This window comes from Salvelinus namaycush, chromosome 5 (assembly GCF_016432855.1).
Source record: "Salvelinus namaycush isolate Seneca chromosome 5, SaNama_1.0, whole genome shotgun sequence".
Lineage (NCBI taxonomy): Eukaryota > Metazoa > Chordata > Actinopteri > Salmoniformes > Salmonidae > Salvelinus > Salvelinus namaycush.
Window position 1 is genome coordinate 46,409,115 of NC_052311.1, and position 22,524 is coordinate 46,431,638.

At 42.7% G+C, this 22,524-nt stretch overlaps 1 protein-coding gene across 1 annotated transcript in view; it reads right to left on the reverse strand.

Annotated features, from left to right (window-relative positions):
- iglon5 (IgLON family member 5) overlaps positions 1-12,643 on the reverse strand; it is a 45,769-nt gene extending 33,126 nt beyond the window's left edge. Inside the window, exons 1-2 of the mRNA XM_038992670.1 lie at positions 12,556-12,643; positions 4,862-4,940 (exon numbers count right to left, since the gene is read on the reverse strand). Of these exons, the coding sequence (XP_038848598.1) occupies positions 4,862-4,940; positions 12,556-12,643 (167 nt within the window). The remainder of the gene's footprint in view (positions 1-4,861; positions 4,941-12,555) is intronic.
- Between the last annotated feature and the right edge of the window lie 9,881 nt (positions 12,644-22,524).

Sequence of the window (22,524 nt, forward strand, 5' to 3'; positions counted from 1 at the left end):
TTTTAAATTAAATAATCTTTATTAATTATGAAATTATGAAAAATATGAATAAGGCCAAAGAGGGCACTTTTGGTCATTGATTGCTGGAAAAGGTTGTTTCAAATGATCATCATCTGGTGAGTGGAACACATTGCCTACTAACCAAGACTTTGGACCAAATCTTTCAATACCTAGTTTGCATACCCCTTGTTGCCTTAGTTAGCATTTACTGGTAGATATCAAACGTTGAAACGGCTTTCCTACCTACCCTACCCGCTTCCGATGACATTCTTCTGTGAGCTGCTCCACAGAGTCAAAAACAGTTGAGAGCTGTGTACTCTGGCTGCCTGCACATGTTCAGCACATGTGAATATACTTCACATGCTTTGCGATTGTGTAGGCTACTTTGTGCATGATTTCACTATTGTACTACATAATTGATAAGTCGTATACCTCCACTGCACTAATTTGATACGCATCAGTGGGGAGTAAGGAGTGAGTATACTGCTTCTACACCTGCATTGCTTGCTGTTTGGGGTTTTAGGCTGGGTTTCTGTACAGCACTTTGAGATATCAGCTGATGTAAGATGGGCTATATAAATACCCACCTGTCTATTTAAGATCTCACAGTTGACAGTGCATGTCAAAGCAAACACCAAGCCACGAGGTCGAAGGAATTGCTCATAGAGCTCTGAGACAGGATTGTGTCGAGGCACAAATCTGGAGAAGGGTGCCAAAAAATGTCGGCAGCATTGAAGGTCCCCAAGAACACAGCGGCCTCCATCATTCCTAAATGGAAGAAGTTTGGAACCACCAAGACTCTTCCTAGAGCTGGCCGCCCAGCCAAACTGAGCAATCAGGGGAGAAGGGCCTTGGTCAGGGAGGTGACCAAGAACCCGATGGTCACTCTGACAGAGCTCCAGAGTTCCTCTGTGGAGATGGGAGAACCTTCCAGAAGGACAACCATCTCTGCAGCACTCTACCAATCAGATCTTTATGGTAGAGTGGCCAGATGGAAGCTACTCGTCAGTAAAAAGGCACATGACAGCCTTCTTGGAGTTTGCCAAAAGGCACCTAAAGACTCTCAGACCATGAGAAACAAGCTTCTCTAGAACCAGATCGAACTTCTCTGGAGAGACCTGAAAATAGCTGTGCAGCGACGCTCCCCATCCAACCTGACAGAGCTTGAGAGGATTTGCAGAGAAGAATGAGAGAAACTCCCCAAATGCATGTATACCAAGTTTGTAGCGTCATACCCAAGAAGACTCAAGGCTGTAATCACTGCCAAAGGTGCCTTTACAAAATACTGAGTAAAGGGTCTGAATACTTATGTAAATGTGACATTTACGTATTTTTTTTAATACATTTGCTAAAATGTCTAAAAACCTGTGTTTGCTATGTCATTTTGGGGTATTGTGTCCAAATTGATGAGAAAAAATAAGAATAGGGCTGTAACGTAACAAAATGTGAAAAAAGTCAATGGTTCTTAATACTTTACGAATGCACTATAGATATAAAGACTGTTCAGGTATTAATGTTCTAAAAAAGGAGTATATATATTTGGCCTGGCAAAGCGGTTTTGTTCGCTTACTGAATGGAAGCCGATAATTCTGAGTTTTTCACTCTGCTGGTCTCGGCTGGTTTCAGGAAGAAATTAAGAGTCCTCACTGTCCGAGACCGAGTCAAGACCGAGTACAAATCTTTCCGACAATGAGACAAGACCGAGACACTCAAAATGAGGTCTCGAGACCGTCTCGAGTACTACAACACTGACTCAAACGTTAGCTTGATCTATTAATCTTTTCTTTATGTGAACCGTTTTTTAATCCGTTTTTGCTATTGGTACTGGGCATCAGACTCTAGAGCCCTTTATTGCAGAGTTGGGTCACTGAGGTGGTCGGTTTTCAATTCACTAACACTGAAATATGGTGAGTTGGGATGTTATCGGAAACTTTGAAATTTGAAACAAGCATAGTAACAAGCATTCGTTGTTACACCCCTGTAATTACAGACTGCAATTACCACCAGTTACATGTTGTTAAAATACAGTGTAACTATAAATTATTTCAATTGTTTAGAATACTTGTTACCGTGTAATTACATATGTAATGTGGAGCCCTTAAGATTAAGTGTTACCGTCTTTTTCATTAGACAATTAATGAGGCTAACCATGTTGATGGATACCAGATTTGACTTTTACAGCTACTGTACATGCTTCATGAAATGGATTAGTGCAAGCCCTACCCTTGTAATGAAGGTAGGCCTTAAAGTTGCAATATGCTGAAATTACTCCGCTGTTTTCTGGTTGCTAAGATTCTAATAGTTTGCCTAATTTCAGTTTATGTGACAAAACAAGCAGTATAGAGAATCATTATACCATCTAAACCGCTATGAAATATATTTGAAATAACCAAAAATATTGTATTTTCAGCTTTTTGAAGTTAGTGTACAAAACCAAAAGCAAAAGATGCAAAAACGACTAAGCAAGCATAGAAATAGCGCACATAGACTAGATATACCGCTTCTTAGACTTGCTTTCAAAGCGAATGACAGATCTATAACTCAAATTTCTGTGGGAATTTGGTCAGGTCGCAAATATCACTATCATGAGGGAGTGCAGAAAGGAATATTTGAAGGTTAATTTGAATTCATTTCAAATTACATTTTGATCATCCTGTTGTAATTATATGCATTTGTATTATAGTTGTGTAAACAAACCACTAGCTAGGTCTCGTAATGTGAGGTTGATAATACATACCAAGCACAAGGTAACGGTTCATAAAAAATCCAGTATGTTTCTTAATTGAAACTACGTGGGCAATACACCTGGGTAAAATATAGTTGTGTTTGGAGGAAGCAGATAAAGAGCTAGGAGAGACATATTGGTGAGGGGGGAGAGAGGGGCTGATAGTGGTAATTACTGCTGCTACCTAACTTTTGATGTAAACAATGTGGCCGTCAAACATTGGACTTGTAGACTAGCTACATTTAGTTTAGTTATATTGTTGGCTGTTGTGAGAGAAATGTATTTATCCAGCTGGCTAACAAGGTAAGTGGATCTTTCTCTACCTTCACATCGCGCTAGCTCTGTGGTTATTTGCTGTGCTAGTCAAATGTAGCTAACACCACCAGAGCAAATGGATAATAAACAGGAAATAAATGTTGCTTGATGATTTTGTTTTGTTGATCTGGTAGCAAGAAGTCAATGTGTTTATACAACTAATTTGTTCTGTTTTTTGGTTAAACTTTTAATTTTGTGCTAGCTACTGTAGTCAATTAACTAGCTAGCTAGTCAATAATGGCGCGCTGCAGTGCAGGATCCCACTGGGCAGACGTCAATTTAACATCTATTCCACGTTGGTTAAGTGTAATTTCATTTAAATGAAGTGGAAACAATGTTGATTCAACCAGTGTGTGGGGAATCTCTTGGTTGTGCGTGCAAACAGAACATGTTATTGTTTTAACATTTGAAAAGGTCTAGAGTAGATTAGTAATAGTTTTTCAGAACTGTCTGATATAACCTCAAGCAGTTTAGACTGGGCAAGTTCATTCCAAGTGAAATCTCCACCTGCATGTACCCCAGGCACCGGGTAATGCAAAACAAACTCGCCCACTCCTTTGACTACTTTATTTTCTTTAATATACTATTTCCTCACAAGACTTTCTTGAAAACCAGATTTTATCTCAATGTAACTACCCTGGTAATATACACTGAGTGTACAAAACATTAGGGACACCTTTCTAAAATTGAGGTGCCCACCCTTTTGCGCTCAGAACAGCCTCAATTTGTCGGGGGATGGATTCTACAAGGTGTCGAAAGCGTTCCACAGGGATGCTGGCCCATGTTGAGTCCAATGCTTCCCGCAGTTGTGTACAGTTGGCTGGATGTCCTTTGGGTGATACCATTCTTGATACACATGGGAAATAGTTTAGCGTGAAAAACCCAGCAGCGTTGCAATTCTTGACACACTCAATCAAACCAGTGCGCCTGGCACCTACTACCATAACCCGTTCAAAGGCATTTAAATATTCGGTTTTGCCCATTCACCCTCTGATTGGCACACATACACAATCCATGTCTCAATTGTCTCAAGGCTTAAAAATCCTTCTTTAACCTGTCTCCTCCCCTTCATCTACTCTGATTGAAGCAGATTTAACAAGTGACATCAATAAGGGATCATAGCTTTCACCTGGTCAGTCAGTCATGGAAAGAGCAGATGTTCCTAATGTTTTGTACACTCAGTCTATACGTATATATGAATACAAATATTATTTTGAGTTTGGAATGTAATTTTCGCCGTTTCTGAACTAGAAATGTTTTTGTGACAGTATGACTACAGTACTGTCCTTCACCACTAGATGTCCTTACAAGCTTCAGCTGGGGACCAGGCCAGGAGAGGATAAGCCTGAGTGCTTATGTTTAATTGATGTGGCCAGGGTAAAAAAAAATCTCTGTGAGGTAGATCACATAGCCTCCAGTGAATAGGCCAGTGATATTACCTTTAATCGCCCATGCAATGAATAGATGAGCCTGTAAGTATGAAAGGGCATCATATATCAACTACAGGAGCCTGTGGTGGTCTATGGTTCTAGGGCTAGGCAATATGAGATGACAGTGATGGTGACCAGATTTGGAATGACACCTGACAGCGGGTTAAATAGTTAAAATGTTGATAGACAGTAAGCTTTTATGAAGGCCTCAAAGTCCAGGATATTGACAAAATGGCAGTTTTTCTGAGGAACATTTTTCAACCTAGTTGGGGTATACCTCATGAGGTTTTTATGACAGTGAATTGGCAATTAAGTCAGCATGATGACAGGAGAAAAAAAAAACAATTTCAACATGTAATTAGTAGGTGCAGGTGTAGGATCAAAGTGTTACCTCAGAATGATGCTCTCTCCTTCCAGCACTGTAATGTTGTCGGGCAGGTGGCCGAATTCGGCTCCGTGCACACTTGGCCCTGCCAAGGAAAATGAGAGAAGAGAGGGAGGAGGGTGAGCATAATGCCGTTATAACAACAACAGACGGTCCATTCGCATTCTCAATCCCCAAATCCCCTGGTTGGCATCTCAGCCGCCATGGTGCTGAGTACCTCATTGATCCAGGTCAGGCTGGATGTGTTTGGCGGTTTACTTAGTTATTTGTGACGGGAAAGTCAGAAATATACAAACAAAGGTGTTGTAGATTATGCACTGACCCCCTGTATTATTTGAATAATGATTTGGTTTCTCCCCCCCCCCCCACCCCATGTGTGGGTGTCTCATTGAACAGTGTTGATAATGAGCCGGGGGAAGAGGAGGATTCACGCAGGGGCATCAGAGCGTGAAATGAAGGGACACCAACGGCAACAGGAGGGATGCGTACAGTGAGGCTCACCCTGCCTACAAATAGACACACGCACACACACCAAGACAGTCACACAAGCGCACGCGAACACACACTACCACAGGAATTAAACAAAATGAAAAACTGGGGTTGATACGTGTGGGGCATCGTCTGTCTATGAAAATGCCCTTTTTGTTACAAATTTAACCAGAACCATGCATTATACACATTCACTAATAATGACTAACTTTATAGAAAATGAACACAGGTCTCATAAACAATATCTCAAGCACGAGCCCACGTGCTAGTGAGTAGCCAGCTGATCTTTAGCCAACTTGGATCTATTTGCTAGATACCAAGGTAGAACAGTTGAATGGTTATGAACACATCGTTCTGTCCGTCTCCAACTGTTTGAATAGCATGCTAGCCTTACTTTGTTCAGATGTTGAAATCAAGTGGCCTAACCTATTTCTCAGAATGGGAACGAGTTTCCAATTCCTTATGTAATGGTGTTTGATGCTTTTTGCACAATTATAAAACACAGACTAGACAGCTAGTATAACAGTCTTTGGCTAAAATGTTATTAGTGGTACATGGTATCGCAATGCCACGTGCGACAGACTGAGCCTTTATTTTCCAGAATCAATGTTCATTGATACTCCCGTTTTAGAAGTGTCCGCTCTGCACGCAATTTGAGGAGTTGAGACCTAAAAAGGGCATCAATAGAAAGGTTAATTTCTCCTCTACTACAGTAAAATAATGTCTCAATGTGTTTCGGTGTCCATATGACCGATTCTGTTCGACCAACCCTCAAATGCAAATACAGCGTTGAAACAATAGTGTGTGATTGCAGCCAGCAATTCGGGGCATTCCCATGGGTTCCTGCAATCGAGCACGCCATCTTCATGCTTGTGTGACACTTTTGATGTTCTGGATTTCCCCTGATTGTCTATGCGATTAAAATGTGGGTCAAGAGGGGTCTACCGATGTCCTAGCTAGCTAGCTACCGGTGTCGCCCCCACTTCCCGCCCGTTGTGTACTGGAGTCCTCCTAGCTAAATAGCTAGCACACAGTGTCCTTCGCTACCCACTTGCTGAAGACCTGCCCTTGCTGTCGTTAACAGAGCTGTGGGAAATCAGTGCCTGACAGGTGGGAGCGAAGGACACTGTCTACCTGTGTCCTAGCTATCGTTAGCTAGCTAGCTACCTATCCAGCCTGCTGTGTACCGGAGTCCTAGCAAAACAATGTACCAATAGAAGAATAAAGAGGTGTTCCTGCAGATGCAGGAATTAGACTTGCGCGGTATACCGTATATATACCGTATACACAGGTATTTATTTGGAAATAGTCACAGGATGGTTTTTCAATACCGCCAATAACGTTGAAACTATTTATTTGTTGTTTCTCTATACATTTGAATATGTGTATCTACTTTTTAAGTCAACTTGTGCAATATGTTAGAAGATAAAGCAGATTGCGTTCTTCATTTCAGCTGTCACATTATTTTACATTATGAAGCGTACCATAGTTCTCCCGAACAGATGAGACAATCACATGTTTGTTTGTAAATAGCACAACTGGAGGAAGTGGGAGCAGGTGAGTCCAGCTGTGTATTGACAGAGGTCACGTTTTATATTGAAAGTCAACCGTGTTCTCTTTGCTTATCAATGAACATAAAGAGTGATCAGGGACTTGCAACTACAGTTTTTCTTCACCGAAAATATATTAGTGCAACATCTTCGTCAGATAATAACCTAATTTTCATTACATGACAACAGAAGTGCAATGCTATTTGACTGGCAGCCACACAAGTAGGCTAAATGAGCTTACAAGGAAAAGCACATGTATTTTTTGCAAAAACTATGCATGGCAATCATATGTCTGTATATCATATAAAGAATGTAGCCAGCTACATTTCCTAATGTTTTTCTTCAAGTTAATCTTGCATTTTACTGGAGAAAAGTAGGCTAGCTACACCTAGAAAAGTACCAGAGAAAAGTAGGCTAGCTACACCTAGAAAAGTACCAGAGAAAAGTAGGCTAGCTACACCTAGAAAAGTACCAGAGAAAAGTAGGCTAGCTACACCTAGAAAAGTACCAGAGAAAAGTAGGCTAGCTACACCTAGAAAAGTACCAGAGAAAAGTAGGCTAGCTACACCTAGAAAAGTACCAGAGAAAAGTAGGCTAGCTACACCTAGAAAAGTACCAGAGAAAAGTAGCTAAACGTCAGTCAGAACACTGTCTGCTGATAGAATGCCCGTTTATGAATTCTAATCGAATTTGCGAAGTGCAACTGAGGCACAAAATGAGTCTGATTCCGAGCAGAAATTACAATAAGAAGCATTTTAAATCTGCGTTTATAAAACTCAGCAAGATATTTCTTATGCATTTTATATTTTTTTGCTGTATGAAAAACAAATAATTCTGTATTAACACGATCCCTAAGTTTAACTTGCTAGTTATCTAAGTAAGTAGCTGAATTAATAAAGTGACGAGGAATCATATTGTGTTGGCTTTCTGCTGTGTTCGAGAAGTCAAAGCCCTTTGGATGAGTTATCTGTACAACTGCCACTGCTATTTTTAAATTTCCTTGCATTTTTTCTCCTCTCCGTTCTCGGCCAGTCTACTTCTCGAGCAGAGCAGGCAGGCAGGTTGCCCTAGCGACTCCAGAGTCCTCACAGACACCGTGTGTATGCTGCTCCAGAGCCAGTACTGTTCATTTACACAATATCTCTCGTTCACATTCGCTTGTAAATGTCCAAACTCACCAAAAATGCCATTCGGTAGCTCCTACCTATATATGTATAACTTTATGAGCTGGACATGTTTTCTTTTTTCATTTGCACTCGTTAGCATATTTGCTGTACGCAATTGCACCCTTCTCAGTTGAAACTGATTTTGTCAGAGAGGAAGAATTGATCTCTCATTGTTGTTGTTGTTGTTGTTGTTGTTGTGTGTGTGTGCGTGTGCGCGTGTGAGTGCGCGTGTGTGTAAATGATCAATTGCACACAGGATAGAAGGAGCGAAGGAGATGAGACCAAAAAGACAACATGAGAACAAGTGGACATAAAAAAAAAATATATAATAATAATAATTTGATTCTTGTGATACAGACATTTGGAATACCGTCTTAAAACATAAATTCCAATTCATGAAATTAATTCTATATAACACCCAGCCCTAAAGCGCTTATATTTTCAAAATGACTAGGCTACAGTAGTCTTGAAGCTTCCCTCCCCTGAATTGTATTTTGTAAATTTGCAACTGACTCCGCAAACAAAGATAACAGCAGCCATACAGTGCTATCTTAGCAGTGACATACTGAGGCAGGTCTATACTCAAGTCAAATCAAATGTATTTATAAAGCACTTCTTACATCAGCTGATGTCACAAAGTGCTGTACAGAAACCCAGCCTAAAACCCCAAACAGCAAGCAATGCAGGTGTAGAAGCAACGTGGCTAGGAAAAACTCCCTAGAAAGGCCAGAACCTAGGAAGAAACCTAGAGAGGAACCAGGCTATGATGGGTGGCTAGTCCTCTTCTGGCTGTGCCGGGTGGAGATTATAACAGAACATGGCCAAGATGTTCAAATGTTCATAGATGACCAGCAGGGTCAAATAATAATAATCACAGTGGTTGTCGAGGGTGCAACAGGTCAGCACCTCAGGATTAAATGTCAGTTGGCTTTTCATAGCCAATCATTCAGAGTATCTCTACCACTCCTGCTGTCTCTAGAGAGTTGAAAACAGCAGGTCTGGGACAGGTAGCACGTCCGGTGAACAGGTCAGGGTTCCATAGCCGCAGGCAGAACAGTTGAAACTGGAGCAGCAGCACAGCTAGGTGGACTGGGGACAGCAAGGAGTCATCAGGCCAGGTAGTCCTGAGGCATGGTCCTAGGTATCAGGTCCTCCGAGAGAGAGAAAGAAACTCAGCATAACACCAGCTCTGTCGCTCCAAACTCTGCCAAATGCCAGCATGCACATCCAGTCCACCCTTACGGTGCCCATATTAGGACACCCTCACTGTCTGAGGGTCATGTCTAAATTTGACCTCAAAAGTGTTTTGGGTTTTGCATTTTAGCTAACCCTAACCTTAACCTAATTCTCCTAACCTGCAACGTTAATTCTCCTAACCTGCTGCGTAAGTTCTCCTAAACCTGCTACGAAAAGTCCATTTTGACAAAACCTGTATCCCTTCTGGACAAAACCCTGTCTGAGTCCTTGCTAGATCTTCAACCAATCTCCTCTATCTCTTTCCTAACGTGTCCATAATATCTCTATGCTGCTGCTGCTGCCGCCGCCGTCTTGCCTCTAAGGTTTAATAAACAGCGACTTATGCGAAGAAACGCTGTGCAGTCAGGAGTTTAGAAGCACCCGGAGGTTTGTCTGATTAATGCAAAGAGGTGCGCTAAGACAATACGCGCTAAGCTTGGCAAGTGTAATTCCAGGCAGAGAGAGGTCGGAAACGTGACAGTTGTAAGCAGTGCAGCATCTGAAGGCCAATTGCTCACGCTTTTAATTTAAACACGGGCTCTTGGTGGAATCATGGCTTGATTGCACAGCGTAATGAAAAGGTGCAGGCATTCTGATTCGCGTCACGGTCTCATAAACAAATAGCAAAAAAAAGGTGAACCTAATTATGCGTTGAAATGATGGTCAATGGCAATGGGAAATTGAGAGATTTATTTTTCCAAAGTACTGAAATTTGTACAAAGTCTAAGCAGATGAATACTAATAAGTTGAATATGAGTGTGTGTTTGTGTGTCTGAAGATCCACAATTCTTCATGATCCTTTCGAGACAGTTATTGTGTGTGTGCACCTGTACAGTGTGTGTGTGTGTGTGTCCAGTATGTGCGCATTTGCTTTAAGTGTGTCAGTCACCAGCAAGGACAGGCCATCGCACAGTGAGAACTAATGGCGCCTTGAAGGAGGGAGAGGGATGGAGAATGTCCATGAAAATCCTCCGCTAAAAGCCATAATCACATTAGCGTGCTGCTTGCTGCTGTGCTATCTAGACTGGCCAAGAAACCCAGGAAGGAAGAACACACTGGCTGTATCAGCATCACTACCACTCACTGTGACTGTCCCTCTCACTGCATGGGGGAGGGGAGACATTAGTCATTGTGTCCAATGTACTGTATAACCAAGGCCTAGGAAAAGTCACCAGCTGTAGGTGTTTGTTAAAGGGCAACTGAACGCAAAATGTATTTGGTTGAAAACTGCATATGTGGCATCGATATTAGTCAAGTAGAATAATTTTGGTCATAAAGTCAATATATTCCAAAACACTGTTTTCTTTTGTGAGATTTGTGTAAGTGAGATCATCAGAACTTACATGAGGGTTGGGTTTGGATTACAATCATGCCCACTTGCCCACTAACACGGGATTGTAAATCCTAGGGAGAATTGTCATGCACAGAAAAATAGCTGTGTTGATTGCGCTCTAGCCAATGTGGCAGCAGAACATCCAGGCAGTGAGACAGACCTGCACATTACGCAGCGCCTCCTTATTTATCCAATAATAATTCAGACTATTTTGAGGAAGTGGTAGTGGCTATGTTGTTTGTACCGTGACTCAAGAGGGACAATCTCGTTTTTCTTAATGACCAGCAGAAAATCAGATGCAGAATCGGTGAGTTAAGCCGCTCTTTAAGGTTATTTCTATGAAACAACCTTGGATATACTGTAACCTATACCATCCTTTGTGCACGTGCCACACTGCACAGTAGGTTATATTACTATGCGTCCTCAGTTGTTGTACCCGCAAACACCAGTCTCAACGTCAACAGTGAAGAGGCGACTCCGGGATGCTGGCCTTCTAGGCAGAGTTGCAAAGAAAATGCCATATCTCAGACTAGCCAATAAAAAGAAAAGATTAAGATGGGCAAAAGAACACAGACACTGGACAGAGGCACTCTGCCTAGAAGGCCAGCATCCCGAAGGTAGCCTCTTCACTGTTGACGTTGAGACTGGTGTTTTGCGGGTACTATTTAATGAAGCTACCAGTTGAGGACTTGTGAGGCGTCTGTTTCTCAAACTAGACACTCTAATGTACTTGTCCTCTTGCTCAGTTGTGCACCGGGGCCTCCCACTCCTCTTTCTATTCTGGTTAGAGCCAGTTTGCGCTGTTCTGTAAATGGAGTAGTACGCAGCGTTGTACAAGATCTTCAGTTTCTTGGCAATTTCTCGCATGGAATAGCCTTCATTTCTCAGAACAAGAATAGACTGACGAGTTTCAGAAGAAAGGTCTTTGTTTCTGGCCATTTTGAGCCTGTAATCGAAGCCACAAATGCTGATGCTCCAGATACTCAACTAGTCTAAAGAAGGCCAGTTTTATTGCTTCTTTGATCAGAACAACAATTTTCAGCTGTACTAACATAATTGCAAAAGGGTTTTATAATGATCAATTAGCCTTTTAAAATGATAAACTTGGATTAGCTAACACAACGTGCCATTGGAACACAGGCGTGATGGTTGCTGATAATGGGCCTCTGTACACCTATGTAGATATTCCATAGAAAATCTTCAGTTTCCAGCTACAATGGTCATTTACAACATTAACAATGTCTACACTGTATTTCTGATCAATTTGCTGTTATTTTAATGGACAAAAAAATGTGCTTTTCTTTCAAAAACAAGGACATTTCTAAGTGACCCCAAACTTTTGAACGGTAGTGTACGTAGACACACACACACACACACACACACACACACACACACACACACACACACACACACACACACACACACACACACACACACACACACACACACACACACACACACACACACACATACACACACACACACAAATTATGTATGCATAAGCTGAAACCTGAAAACAACATGGTGAAGGTTACACACCAGAGGCCTGCTATTCCCTATTCCCCAATCAATTCACATTTTTACAGCTCAATTGGCACCTTCATTCTAAAACCTGTATCACCCTGCCTTTACCCTCCCTCACTGCACACGGTGTTAACCAGGTCAACACACACAGCCCAGACTTACTCAGTCACACTCACCCACAGCCATGTGTATAAGTACACACCGAAACACACAGAAACTGAGTCAGTTATCAACACACAGAGACACACTCACTCATGTATACACACCATCACAACCCCTGTCATCTCTGTCACTCTCTTAGAGCGTGCGATGTGCATACAGGCTGCCTCTTTGACCTTGGTAGGGGGGTGAAGGGTACCACATCGAAGATGAGAAGCTAAAGGGGTGTCTGTGGTGTCTCACCACTGGACAGTTGGATGTGCAGAGTCAGGGTCTTGTCAATTCGAATACTACACAGTCGAGAGGGGTTGATGGGGTGGACGTTGGACATATGACGACAGAGCATGACAACACCTGCTAGACTGCACATGCCCGCCACCATTCAGCATTAATAACACAGGGAGAGAGACAGAGAGAGAAATCGAAACATTTCAAGCAGAAAACCTAAGAAAATTAACAACAATGAAAAAACGGTTTGATGAAGAATGCAAAAACCTAAGAAAGAAATTGAGAAACCTATCCAACCAAAAACATAGAGACCCAGAAAACCTGAGTCTATGCCTTCAGTATGGTGAATAACTAAAACAATACAGAAATAACTACGGAAAAAGAAGGAACAGCACGTCAGAAATCAGCTCAATGTAATTGAAGATTTCCGTAGACTATTACCACTTTTGGAAAACACTAATCAAACAACAAGAAGAGTTATCTATCCAAAACTGAGATGCATGGATAATCCACTTCTCCAATCTTTTTGGCACTATAAAAAAGAACAAGCAGAAAAAACATATACATGATCAAATACAAATCTTAGTATCAACTATTGAAGACTACCAGAACCCACTGGATTCTCCAATTACATTTAATAAACTACAGGACAAAATACAAACCCTCCAAACATAAAGACCTGTGGTGTTGATGATATTCTAAATTAAATGATAAAATATACAGACCACAAATTCCATTTGACTATACTTCAACTCTTTAACATCATCCTTAGCTCTGGCATCTTCCCCAATAATTGGAAGCAAGGACTGATCACCCCAATCCACAAAAGTGGAGACAAATTTGACCCCAATAACTACTGTGGGATTTGCATCAACAGCAACCTTGGGAAAATACACTGCATTATCATTAACAGCAGACTCCTACATTTCCTCAGTGAAAACAATGTACTGAGCCAAATTGTCAAAAATTGGCTTTTTACCAAATTACTGTACGACAGACAACGTATTCACCCTGCACACCCTAATTGACAAAGAAACAAACCAACCAAAACAAAGGTAAACTCTTCTCATGCTTTGATGATTTCAAAAAAGGCTTTTGACTCAATTTGGCATGAGGTTCTGCTGTACAAATTTATGGAAAGCGGTGTTGGGGGGAAAACATACAACATTATAAAATCTATGTACACAAACAGTTAAAATTGGAGAGAGAGAGAGAGAGAGAGAGAGAGAGAGAGAGAGAGAGAGAGAGAGAGAGAGAGAGAGAGAGAGAGAGAGAGAGAGAGAGAGAGAGATAGAGAGAGAGAGAGAGAGAGAGAGAGAGAGAGAGAGAGAGAGAGAGAGAGAGAGAGAGAGAGAGAGAGAGAGAGAGAGAGAGAGAGAGCAGTACAGGGAGAGAGAGAGAGCAGTACAGGTAGAGAGAGAGAGAGAGAGAGAGCAGTACAGGTAGAGAGAGAGAGAGAGAGAGAGAGCAGTACAGGTAGAGAGAGAGAGAGAGAGAGAGAGAGAGAGAGAGAGAGAGAGAGAAGCAGCAGTACAGGTAGAGAGAGAGAGAAGCAGCAGTACAGGTAGAGAGAGAGAGAGAGAAGCAGCAGTACAGGTAGAGAGAGAGAGAGAGAGAGAGAGAAACAGCAGTACAGGTAGAGAGAAAGTAGCAGTACATGCAGAGAGAGACAGAGAGAAGCAGCAGTAATCTATGTACACAAACAGTTAAAATTGGAGAGAGAGAGAGAGAGAGAGAGAGAGAGAGAGAGAGAGAGAGAGAGAGAGAGAGAAACAGAAGTACAGGTAGAGAGAGAGAGAGACAGAGAGACAGAGAGAAGCAGCAGTACAGGTAGAGAGAGGGAGAGAGAGAGAAACAGCAGTACAGAGAGAGAGAGAGAGAGAGAGAGAGAGAGAGAGAGAGAGAGAGAGAGAGAGAGAGAGAGAGAGAGAGAGAGAGAGAGAGAGAGAAACAGCAGTACAGGTAGAGCGAGAGAGAGAGACAGAGAGAGATGAAGACACAGGGAGATAGGGAGAGGAGCTACAGAAGTGGAGGTAAGTGAGAGGAAAAGCCTAGAGCCAGCATACAGAACTGTACTCTATGAACTGAGAGTAAACAGACAAATAACCTTGTGGCATTGTGTTGGAAGATTAAGTGCAGTAGTTTTTTCTCCCTCTCAGGTGCAGGATTGCAAGATTCCTCCATGGTGCATGAGAGTGTCAGTGTGTCTGCATATTGAATTTTGCCCAGCACCAGACATGGACGATCCCGGCTGACTCTCGTCCTTGATGTGACCCAGCTTTTTGGCATTTGATCAGCACCGCACACACACACATGGACGCACGCACACACTCACACAGACACACACGCGCGCACACACAGAAGCACAGATGCACACACATACTCACACGCATGCTCGCACGCACACACACATGCACACCCATCTCTCTGTCCAAACATCCATAACTCACAGCATAGGTCCTCATCAGGACTAAACACTGCCTGAGGACCAGATGTAATATTCCCTTTCCCAAGTAAAAAGGTTTTCACCTGTTAGACAATACAACATTCAGAGGGGAATATACACAACCTAAGCTGGTAACAGTTGAATTAAAACATAAGTTAGTTGAAATCAAATAATTTAAATACAGTAAGACATTGTTAGTTTGGCAAAAAAAATACTTTATATATTTATGAATACTTTATCCCTTTATTTTCTTCCCCCTAGATAATAATAGCTACTATTTTTGCACTAGACTACAGCAAACACTTGAACACTCAACCTGGCCCATAGTCCTCCATGTCCATCCAAAGACACTCTGTGCTTTCTTCCTACGCACTCCTCCTGCTTTGTGTGTCATCTCTGAAAACGCTCCAGGGCCCTTTTCCACAGGCCCCACGAGACATTCATTACATGATTTGTATTCTGTTGACTTTTACATGCACCCCTTTGTAATTGCACTTGCTGCTGGAGCTAACGTATGAACCGTCGTCCGATTGAAGCGCCAGTCAGTGCATTAGCCTGTAGAGAGTCTGTGTAGTCTACATCTATTTCCCGTTGCCCTTGACGATCAAAGAAAAACATTGGGAGAAAGAAAACTTTTCAAAGCATGGGGCGTCAAGGAGGATAACAGGCAAGGGTATGAATAATGAATTACACAACAATAATCAGTTTAACAGAAGCTCGGTTTGAAAGGGAGGGACAAATTGAAAAGGGAGAAGGAGCGAGGCAAAGAGCGAGAGACGGAATGCCAAAAAATAAAGAGAGCGAGCGGCGACTCCGGCGAGAGGTTGTCCACAAAGGGAGATGTCAAGAGAGAGCAACAATGGTAGAATAGATAGAGAAGGCGGAAGTTGAGTGGAAACACAGGGAGACAGTTTCCTATCTGAGACAGAGCGACTGAGCAAAGGAAGGTAGGGAAGGAGGACGGAATAGGAAAGAGGGAGGAGAGAAGAGATAGAGAAAAGGCACACCCGCATAATTAACAGTGGCATGCTGCAGCCAATTAAATATTTACAGAGGCACTTCTCTTCGACACCTTGATGATGAAGAGCGGTAGCCCAAGGATTATCACATGGTTGGAGCCTGGGGTGGGAGAGGATTAAACATTAACCGCCAGATAGATTCCTTTTCTTCCCCGTCTGATCCCATTAACTCTGGCTGGCCCAGCTCTTACCTCAGCGACTGGTTTTCTCCTCTCCACCCCTCATGCCCCTAACAGCCAGGCTCCTAGCTACCTGCTCTGTGCTCCCCCCAAAAGACCCAGCCCGCCCCCCCCGACTTTCCTCTCCACCTCTCACGCCCCTGACAGCCAATCTCGCCAGCCTCCTACCTGCTCCACCACTTGTCAGCTCCAGCATGGCGAGAGCAGCAGCTAAGAGTGATGGGCAGCAGACGAGCGCCACCTGGACACCTCTCACACGGCAGAACAAGATGGATACAGGTAGCCTGTTCTCCTGAATGACTAGGTCGAAATGGATGTGGGCAGGACTTTAGCTGACAGGGAAATCTAAGAAACGTCAGGGAAGTTGTAGTGAATACATTGTTTTGAATTTTTTGCTGCATCACATTTTCGCCAAGGTGTTTATTTAATCTGAAGGCTGAATCATTTAGTAGGACAATTATGGATATACATGAATATGAATGAATGTATAAATTAATGTATGAACATGTATGAATCATCAGATGTGAAGAGGACATTGTTTCAAGCTCATGATTAGTGCCCTTTTCTCTTAATGTTAGTGGTCATTTCGGTTGCAGATTCCGAAGGTCAGGCAAAGTGTTGTCTTCCGAACGCAACTCATCAACAATATGTTACAGCGACTACCAGAATATCCTAAAAGACCCACCATCAAAACCGACAGCTTGGTTTTACGATTAGATCACACACACGCTGTTATTCTGGCCTCAGCCAAAAGAGTACGACATCTGCCTCTTCTCTACTGTACATGTGCTGCATCCACACTTCTTCATCCACTCCCCCACCCTTCCATCCCTCCACCTCCATCCATCCCTCCCTCCCTCCCTCCCTCTCTATAATCCTTCTCCACACAACAGTCAATAGAGCAGTGCAGAGTGCACACAGCCATACAGCACTCAATCTGCAGAGTTGTACGACTTCAATAGGCGGCCACAGATCTTTACCATTGAGTCCTCTGGAGAAAAACCCAAGCGTTGACTTCCGGAGCGGTATTTTACCCCTTTTTCCTTGGACTGGAGCCTAAACCCCTTAGCACATTGAAATCGATAGGGTAGTTAAACTGTTACTTCCCTCCCCCAGACAACACCACACCCACCACGCACCAGCCCCCTTCAAGACCGAGTGGAGTACTGTCAATAAACCCTTAGCGCAGGTCATTTGACAGATTGGTGGGTGAAGTGCTGACATCAATGTAAAAGCCTAAAATAGTCTTTCTCACTGACAAAAGAAGTCTGTCTGTAAAGCCTGTTGTCTCCCTTGACAAGTTAGGGGGAAAAACTCTCATTTACATTACATTTAAGTCATTTAGCAGACGCTCTTATCCAGAGCGACTTACAAATTGGGCTCTCCACCTGTAGGATTGCAGTATGTCTGGAATATCATACATCCAGACATCTTTTGGATTCTGAGTGGCGCAGCGGTCTAACAGGTGTCACTACAGACCCCGGTTTTATCGCGGGCTGTGTCACAACTGGCTGTGATCGGGTGTCCCCATAGGGAGGTGCACAATTGGCACAGCGTCGTCCAGGGGTTAGGGGAGGGTTTGGCTGGGGTAGGCCGTCATTGTAAATAAGAATTTCTTCTTAACTGACTTGCCAAGTTAAATAAGGTTAAATAAAAAAATATAAATAAAATAATAATGTAAATATGGGCTGTGTCGACACATAGTTATCTTCCTATCTGAAAAATGGATGTATTTCAACCTAATCCTTTGGAGTTGAGGCTGTAAATACATTACGTCGGCCTAGGCAAAACATAAGTGCTAGCCGCCAATGTATCTCTGATCTTACAGATTCACTTGCACCAATATATGTACAGAGCTGAGTACTTCACATTCTCAACTTCTTTTCAACGTTTCAAACACATGCCACATGTTACTTGTGTGCTTTCTAATACTCAGACATCCGACAGCAGTTGCATTCATTAAAACGACAGAAAATCTACACTGATTACAAATAGACAGAAGAGAGTGGTAGCTTGAGAGTGGGAATTTGACAGTGTTGATAATCCAATTCCCTGAAAAAAAGCAGTTAAGCACATTGAGCGATTGACAACATCAAACATCTGTTCAATAGATGTGAGAAGTGTGTTGTTAAGAAATGGCCAGAAATGTTGCCTGTGTCCAGAAATGTTGTCTGTGGCCGGAATTGTTGTCTGTTACCAGAATTGTTGTCTATGGTCAGAATTGTTGTCTGTGACCAAAATTGTTTTCTGTGGTCAGAATTGTTGTCTGTGGTCAGAATTGTTGTCTGTGGTCAGAATTGTTGTCTGTGGTCAGAATTATTGTCTGTTGTCAAAATTGTTATCTTTGGTCATAATTGTTATCTGTGACCAGAATTGTTGTCTGTGGTCAAAATTGTTGTCTGTGGTCAGAATTGTTGTCTGTGGTCAGAATTGTTGTCTGTGGTCAGAATTGTTGTCTGTGGTCAGAATTGTTGTCTGTTGTCAAAATTGTTATCTTTGGTCATAATTGTTATCTGTGACCAGAATTGTTATCTTTGGTCAGTATTGTTGTCTGTGACCAGAATTGTTGTCTGTGACCAGAATAGATCCATGATGTGTTTTTATAGTGAGCAGCTGCATTAGACCAAAGCCCTACATCTCTCTCATTCGATTTTCATAGCAATAGCATCTGTAGAATAGTAGCTGGTATGGAATTAACAGAGCCAAGTTTCACACTAGACGGATTATGAAATACACACGTACACACTGGCTTCCAGAAAATCAACATGGCATAGATAAAGTGCTGAAAATTCATTAGCAAATTAAATTTTGAACAAAATCTGAATTCAATTTAGTGCCTGGCTAAAATATCTAATTTGGCTTTTGTTGTAGTTTTTGCATGCATGAATGAGCCTTATAGCAGTTCACAAAAGACTAAGCTTACTTAATTTTGTTCATTTTCTGCTCGATAATGACATATTTTGTCTTGAATATGCAAATATATTTAGATATTCTCAAACATACAGTATAATAAGGCCAGTTAATTGTGATGACTGGAATGAAGGAAATTAACCAATTAGAAGTTAGTTTCAAGCTGCAACACAAATGAAGAACATAAAACAAGTTACCATGACGTTTCCTTTCTCTCTCTCTCTCCTTTCCTTTCTCTCAACTACTTAACAGGACCAGGAAGACACAGCATTTATCAGAGTAACTAGAAATATCATAACATCTTAAACCACCATCACTATCCGCTAACTCTTTCTACTGTAGACGCTCCAAAAAGCTCTCAAACCAACAGCTGCAGGGGTGCAATTTTAGTTTTAGAAGTGGGGGGGACACTTGATGGGGGACTTTTTTTTTACCATCTAAAACTAATTTCCTGCATCAATTTTGTTTTGCACCTTTAACCAGTAGCCTAACAAATGAACAACTCTCAAAAAAAGACAAAGACTTGATTGTCTTTATTAAGACATCCTGAGGAGGAGTATTTATGTCTTTAATAACGCCCTTTTGTGGGAAAAACTAATTCTGATTGGACCCCAGTGGGTGGGAATGGGACCCCAATGGGTGGGCTTGACTGCGCCACTGCCCAGTCATGTGAAATCCATAGATTAGTGACTAATGAATTTATTTAAATTGACTTATTTCCTTTCATGAACTGTAACTCAGCAAAATCTTAGAATTTGCTGCATATTGCATTTATATTTTTGTTCAGTATAATTCATATCACAGGCCTAATAGTACTGTGGAGCTCATTTTACTTGCACACAATATAGCTGGGTCGCCCCGTCCTGTCCCTAGGGGTCCACTGCCCTGCAGCGCCCCAACTCAACACACCCCACTCAGCTTTAGGATCTTAGTGAAACATGCATTATTGTTTTCAGGTGTGTTACGCCAAGGCCAGAGTGACAACCCACAGGACGGCAGACCCCCAGGGCCAGGACTGAGCAGACCAGCAGGTTGGGATTGCCTAAATAGGTATCTTCCCTGATGTGGACATGTTTTCAATACAGACTCCTTTCGTCGTGCTGTCTAACCCTTCTGGGACGCCTGTCACCATCTGATCCTGCTAAGACATGATGAGCATAATATTGTGTACTGATTGTGCACCATGAAGACTGTAGAGCTGTTTATTACTGTGTTTGTTTGAAAAGTAAGGAATTAGATAGGGAACCTAACAGATCAATAACATTACATTTCTATACTGAATATTAAAAACTCACATTGCACTGAAAAAACGTCAGAATATGGGTCTTCAATTTGGCCGCTGGTTTCATCATTTGTTTCAGGTCTAATGTGATTGGGGCAAAAATAACAGCTAACGTTAGCCAACTTTTGGACAGCTCTCTCTCTAACGTTACGTCAACTGGCGAAAGCTAACGAAGTTCATTTACTTCTGTTGAAATGGGACAAAACAAAGGCTACAAAACATTTCCATACAAACAACAGCTGATAGATAGTGATATGAGGTGGCTGTTATTACTACCTGACAGACAGCTAGAGGCTAGAGCTGAACTGGCTGTTGTAAGTTAGCTATTAGCAAGCTAATTCATTCACCTCAGTCGAGAAGGGATGAAACATTAGCTAAGGTTACATGTCAGTTACACTAGCTAATCACTTAGCACTGGGAATAAACACTAGTTAATTTTTTCTGTTAAGTTAAACAGCAGTTACCTTGCCAGCTACAACAGTGAGCTAAAGTGTAGCCAGTTTCTGCTTTGCTTGCTTTTACAACTCGGAAAAAGAGCACAACACACTGACAGCAGCTGTCTCTGTTCAACTCTCCCGTGCTGGTACAGCCAGCCTTCCAGAAGCTTTGCCTTTCACACAGCCTGTCCGCCCGCTCTCTGTTGTCCATGCGGTTCTAAATTCAGAGGCTGAAAACTCCAAACAGCCTACCCAACCGTTCTGAGGCATCCGCTTGGTCCTAAAGCACACTGTTGCACTTTTAGTATCACATTGCAATGATAAAACTGGGGGGGGACATGACCCCAGTCACCCCATCCGTCCCTCCCCAGTGAAAGTTTCACCCCTGCATGTGTGTGTACTGTGTGTGTGTGTGTAGGTTGCACAGCCAGGAGCTGCAGAGTCATGCTCCTTCATGAATAGAGTTGAGAGAATTGAGAAGAGGAGGAGGGGAAGGAGGGAGAAAGGGTGGAGAGGTGAGGTAGAGGAAGCGAACAGAGGGGGATTGCCGGAGAAAGGGGCAAGAGCCCAGGAGTCAGTGCTGTCAGGATCATTCACGGCATCAGCACCACTTGCGCTAGGAACAAAATAGAATTACCTCGGGGAGCAGAAATCAGCTAATCAGTTTAGGAAGGAGCCCCTGGGGAAGACAGAGGGAGGAGGGCGGGAGAGGGAGGGCATAGTGCACTGCACTGGCAGGCTGGCAGGTATCAGGGATGTGTGTGTGTGCGTGTGCGTGTGCGCGTAGTTGACTTGGATTAATCTGTACTGTGCATGCAGATCTTCTTACATTTAAATAATTGAATCACAACAGTTCTGCCATTGTTATGCTATCACTGTTGGTCTGCTAGCCTAGCCACTCTAGCAGTGCTTTTGTGTTAGCTATGTTTGGCCAGAGCAGGTTGCTTTGGAGAGCCTGTATGGCACGCACTCAACTTCCACAAACTCTTGTATGGTGGGCTGTGGCAGGGGGATTACTCAGCTCTGGCTTTCTTACAATGCTCTCTTGACCTCATCGCTCCTCGCTCTGACATACCTTCCCTCCCTCTTGCCGTCTCAATTGTCTAGACATTACACAATTATACGGTGTCAATACTAGGATAGCCTTAGTCTCAGCAGGACTTCCTAATATGGACCCCGTACAGGTACACCCCCTTCTTTCCATGTGGAAGCAACAGAAGCTAAGGATCTCTCTCTTTCTCTCAACACAGCAGAAGGAAACAGAGTTCCCCCATTGTGTGGCTGGGATGAAACCCGGTCTCGCTTGTCGTCGCAGCAAGCTGCTAGCTCGCTTACACAAAAGCCGCATTCCCTCGACAACCGCATTAGCAAACCGCTTGCAAGCTCGCATGTTTGCCGGCGAAACACACACAGACCATCACACACTCTTCATCTAGCTGAGAAAAGAGGCCCGCTGAGTGAAACAAGCCCTCTCGTAAAAACAGCCGCCGCCAGCCTCTATGATGATGTATCTGAGTATTTCTTCTGGGAAGGAGGCGAGCGAGGAGCACTAGAAAGCAATCGATGGAGAGCCATTTAATATTTACACTTTTCACCGAGCCAGGCTGAGAGCGGGAGAGGGTCTTGTGTAGGGAGAAATAGCTAAGGGCTTGGAATAAAGCCGGTATTACTAACCTCTGTCTTTTTGGACCAAATATTATATTCATGTTTC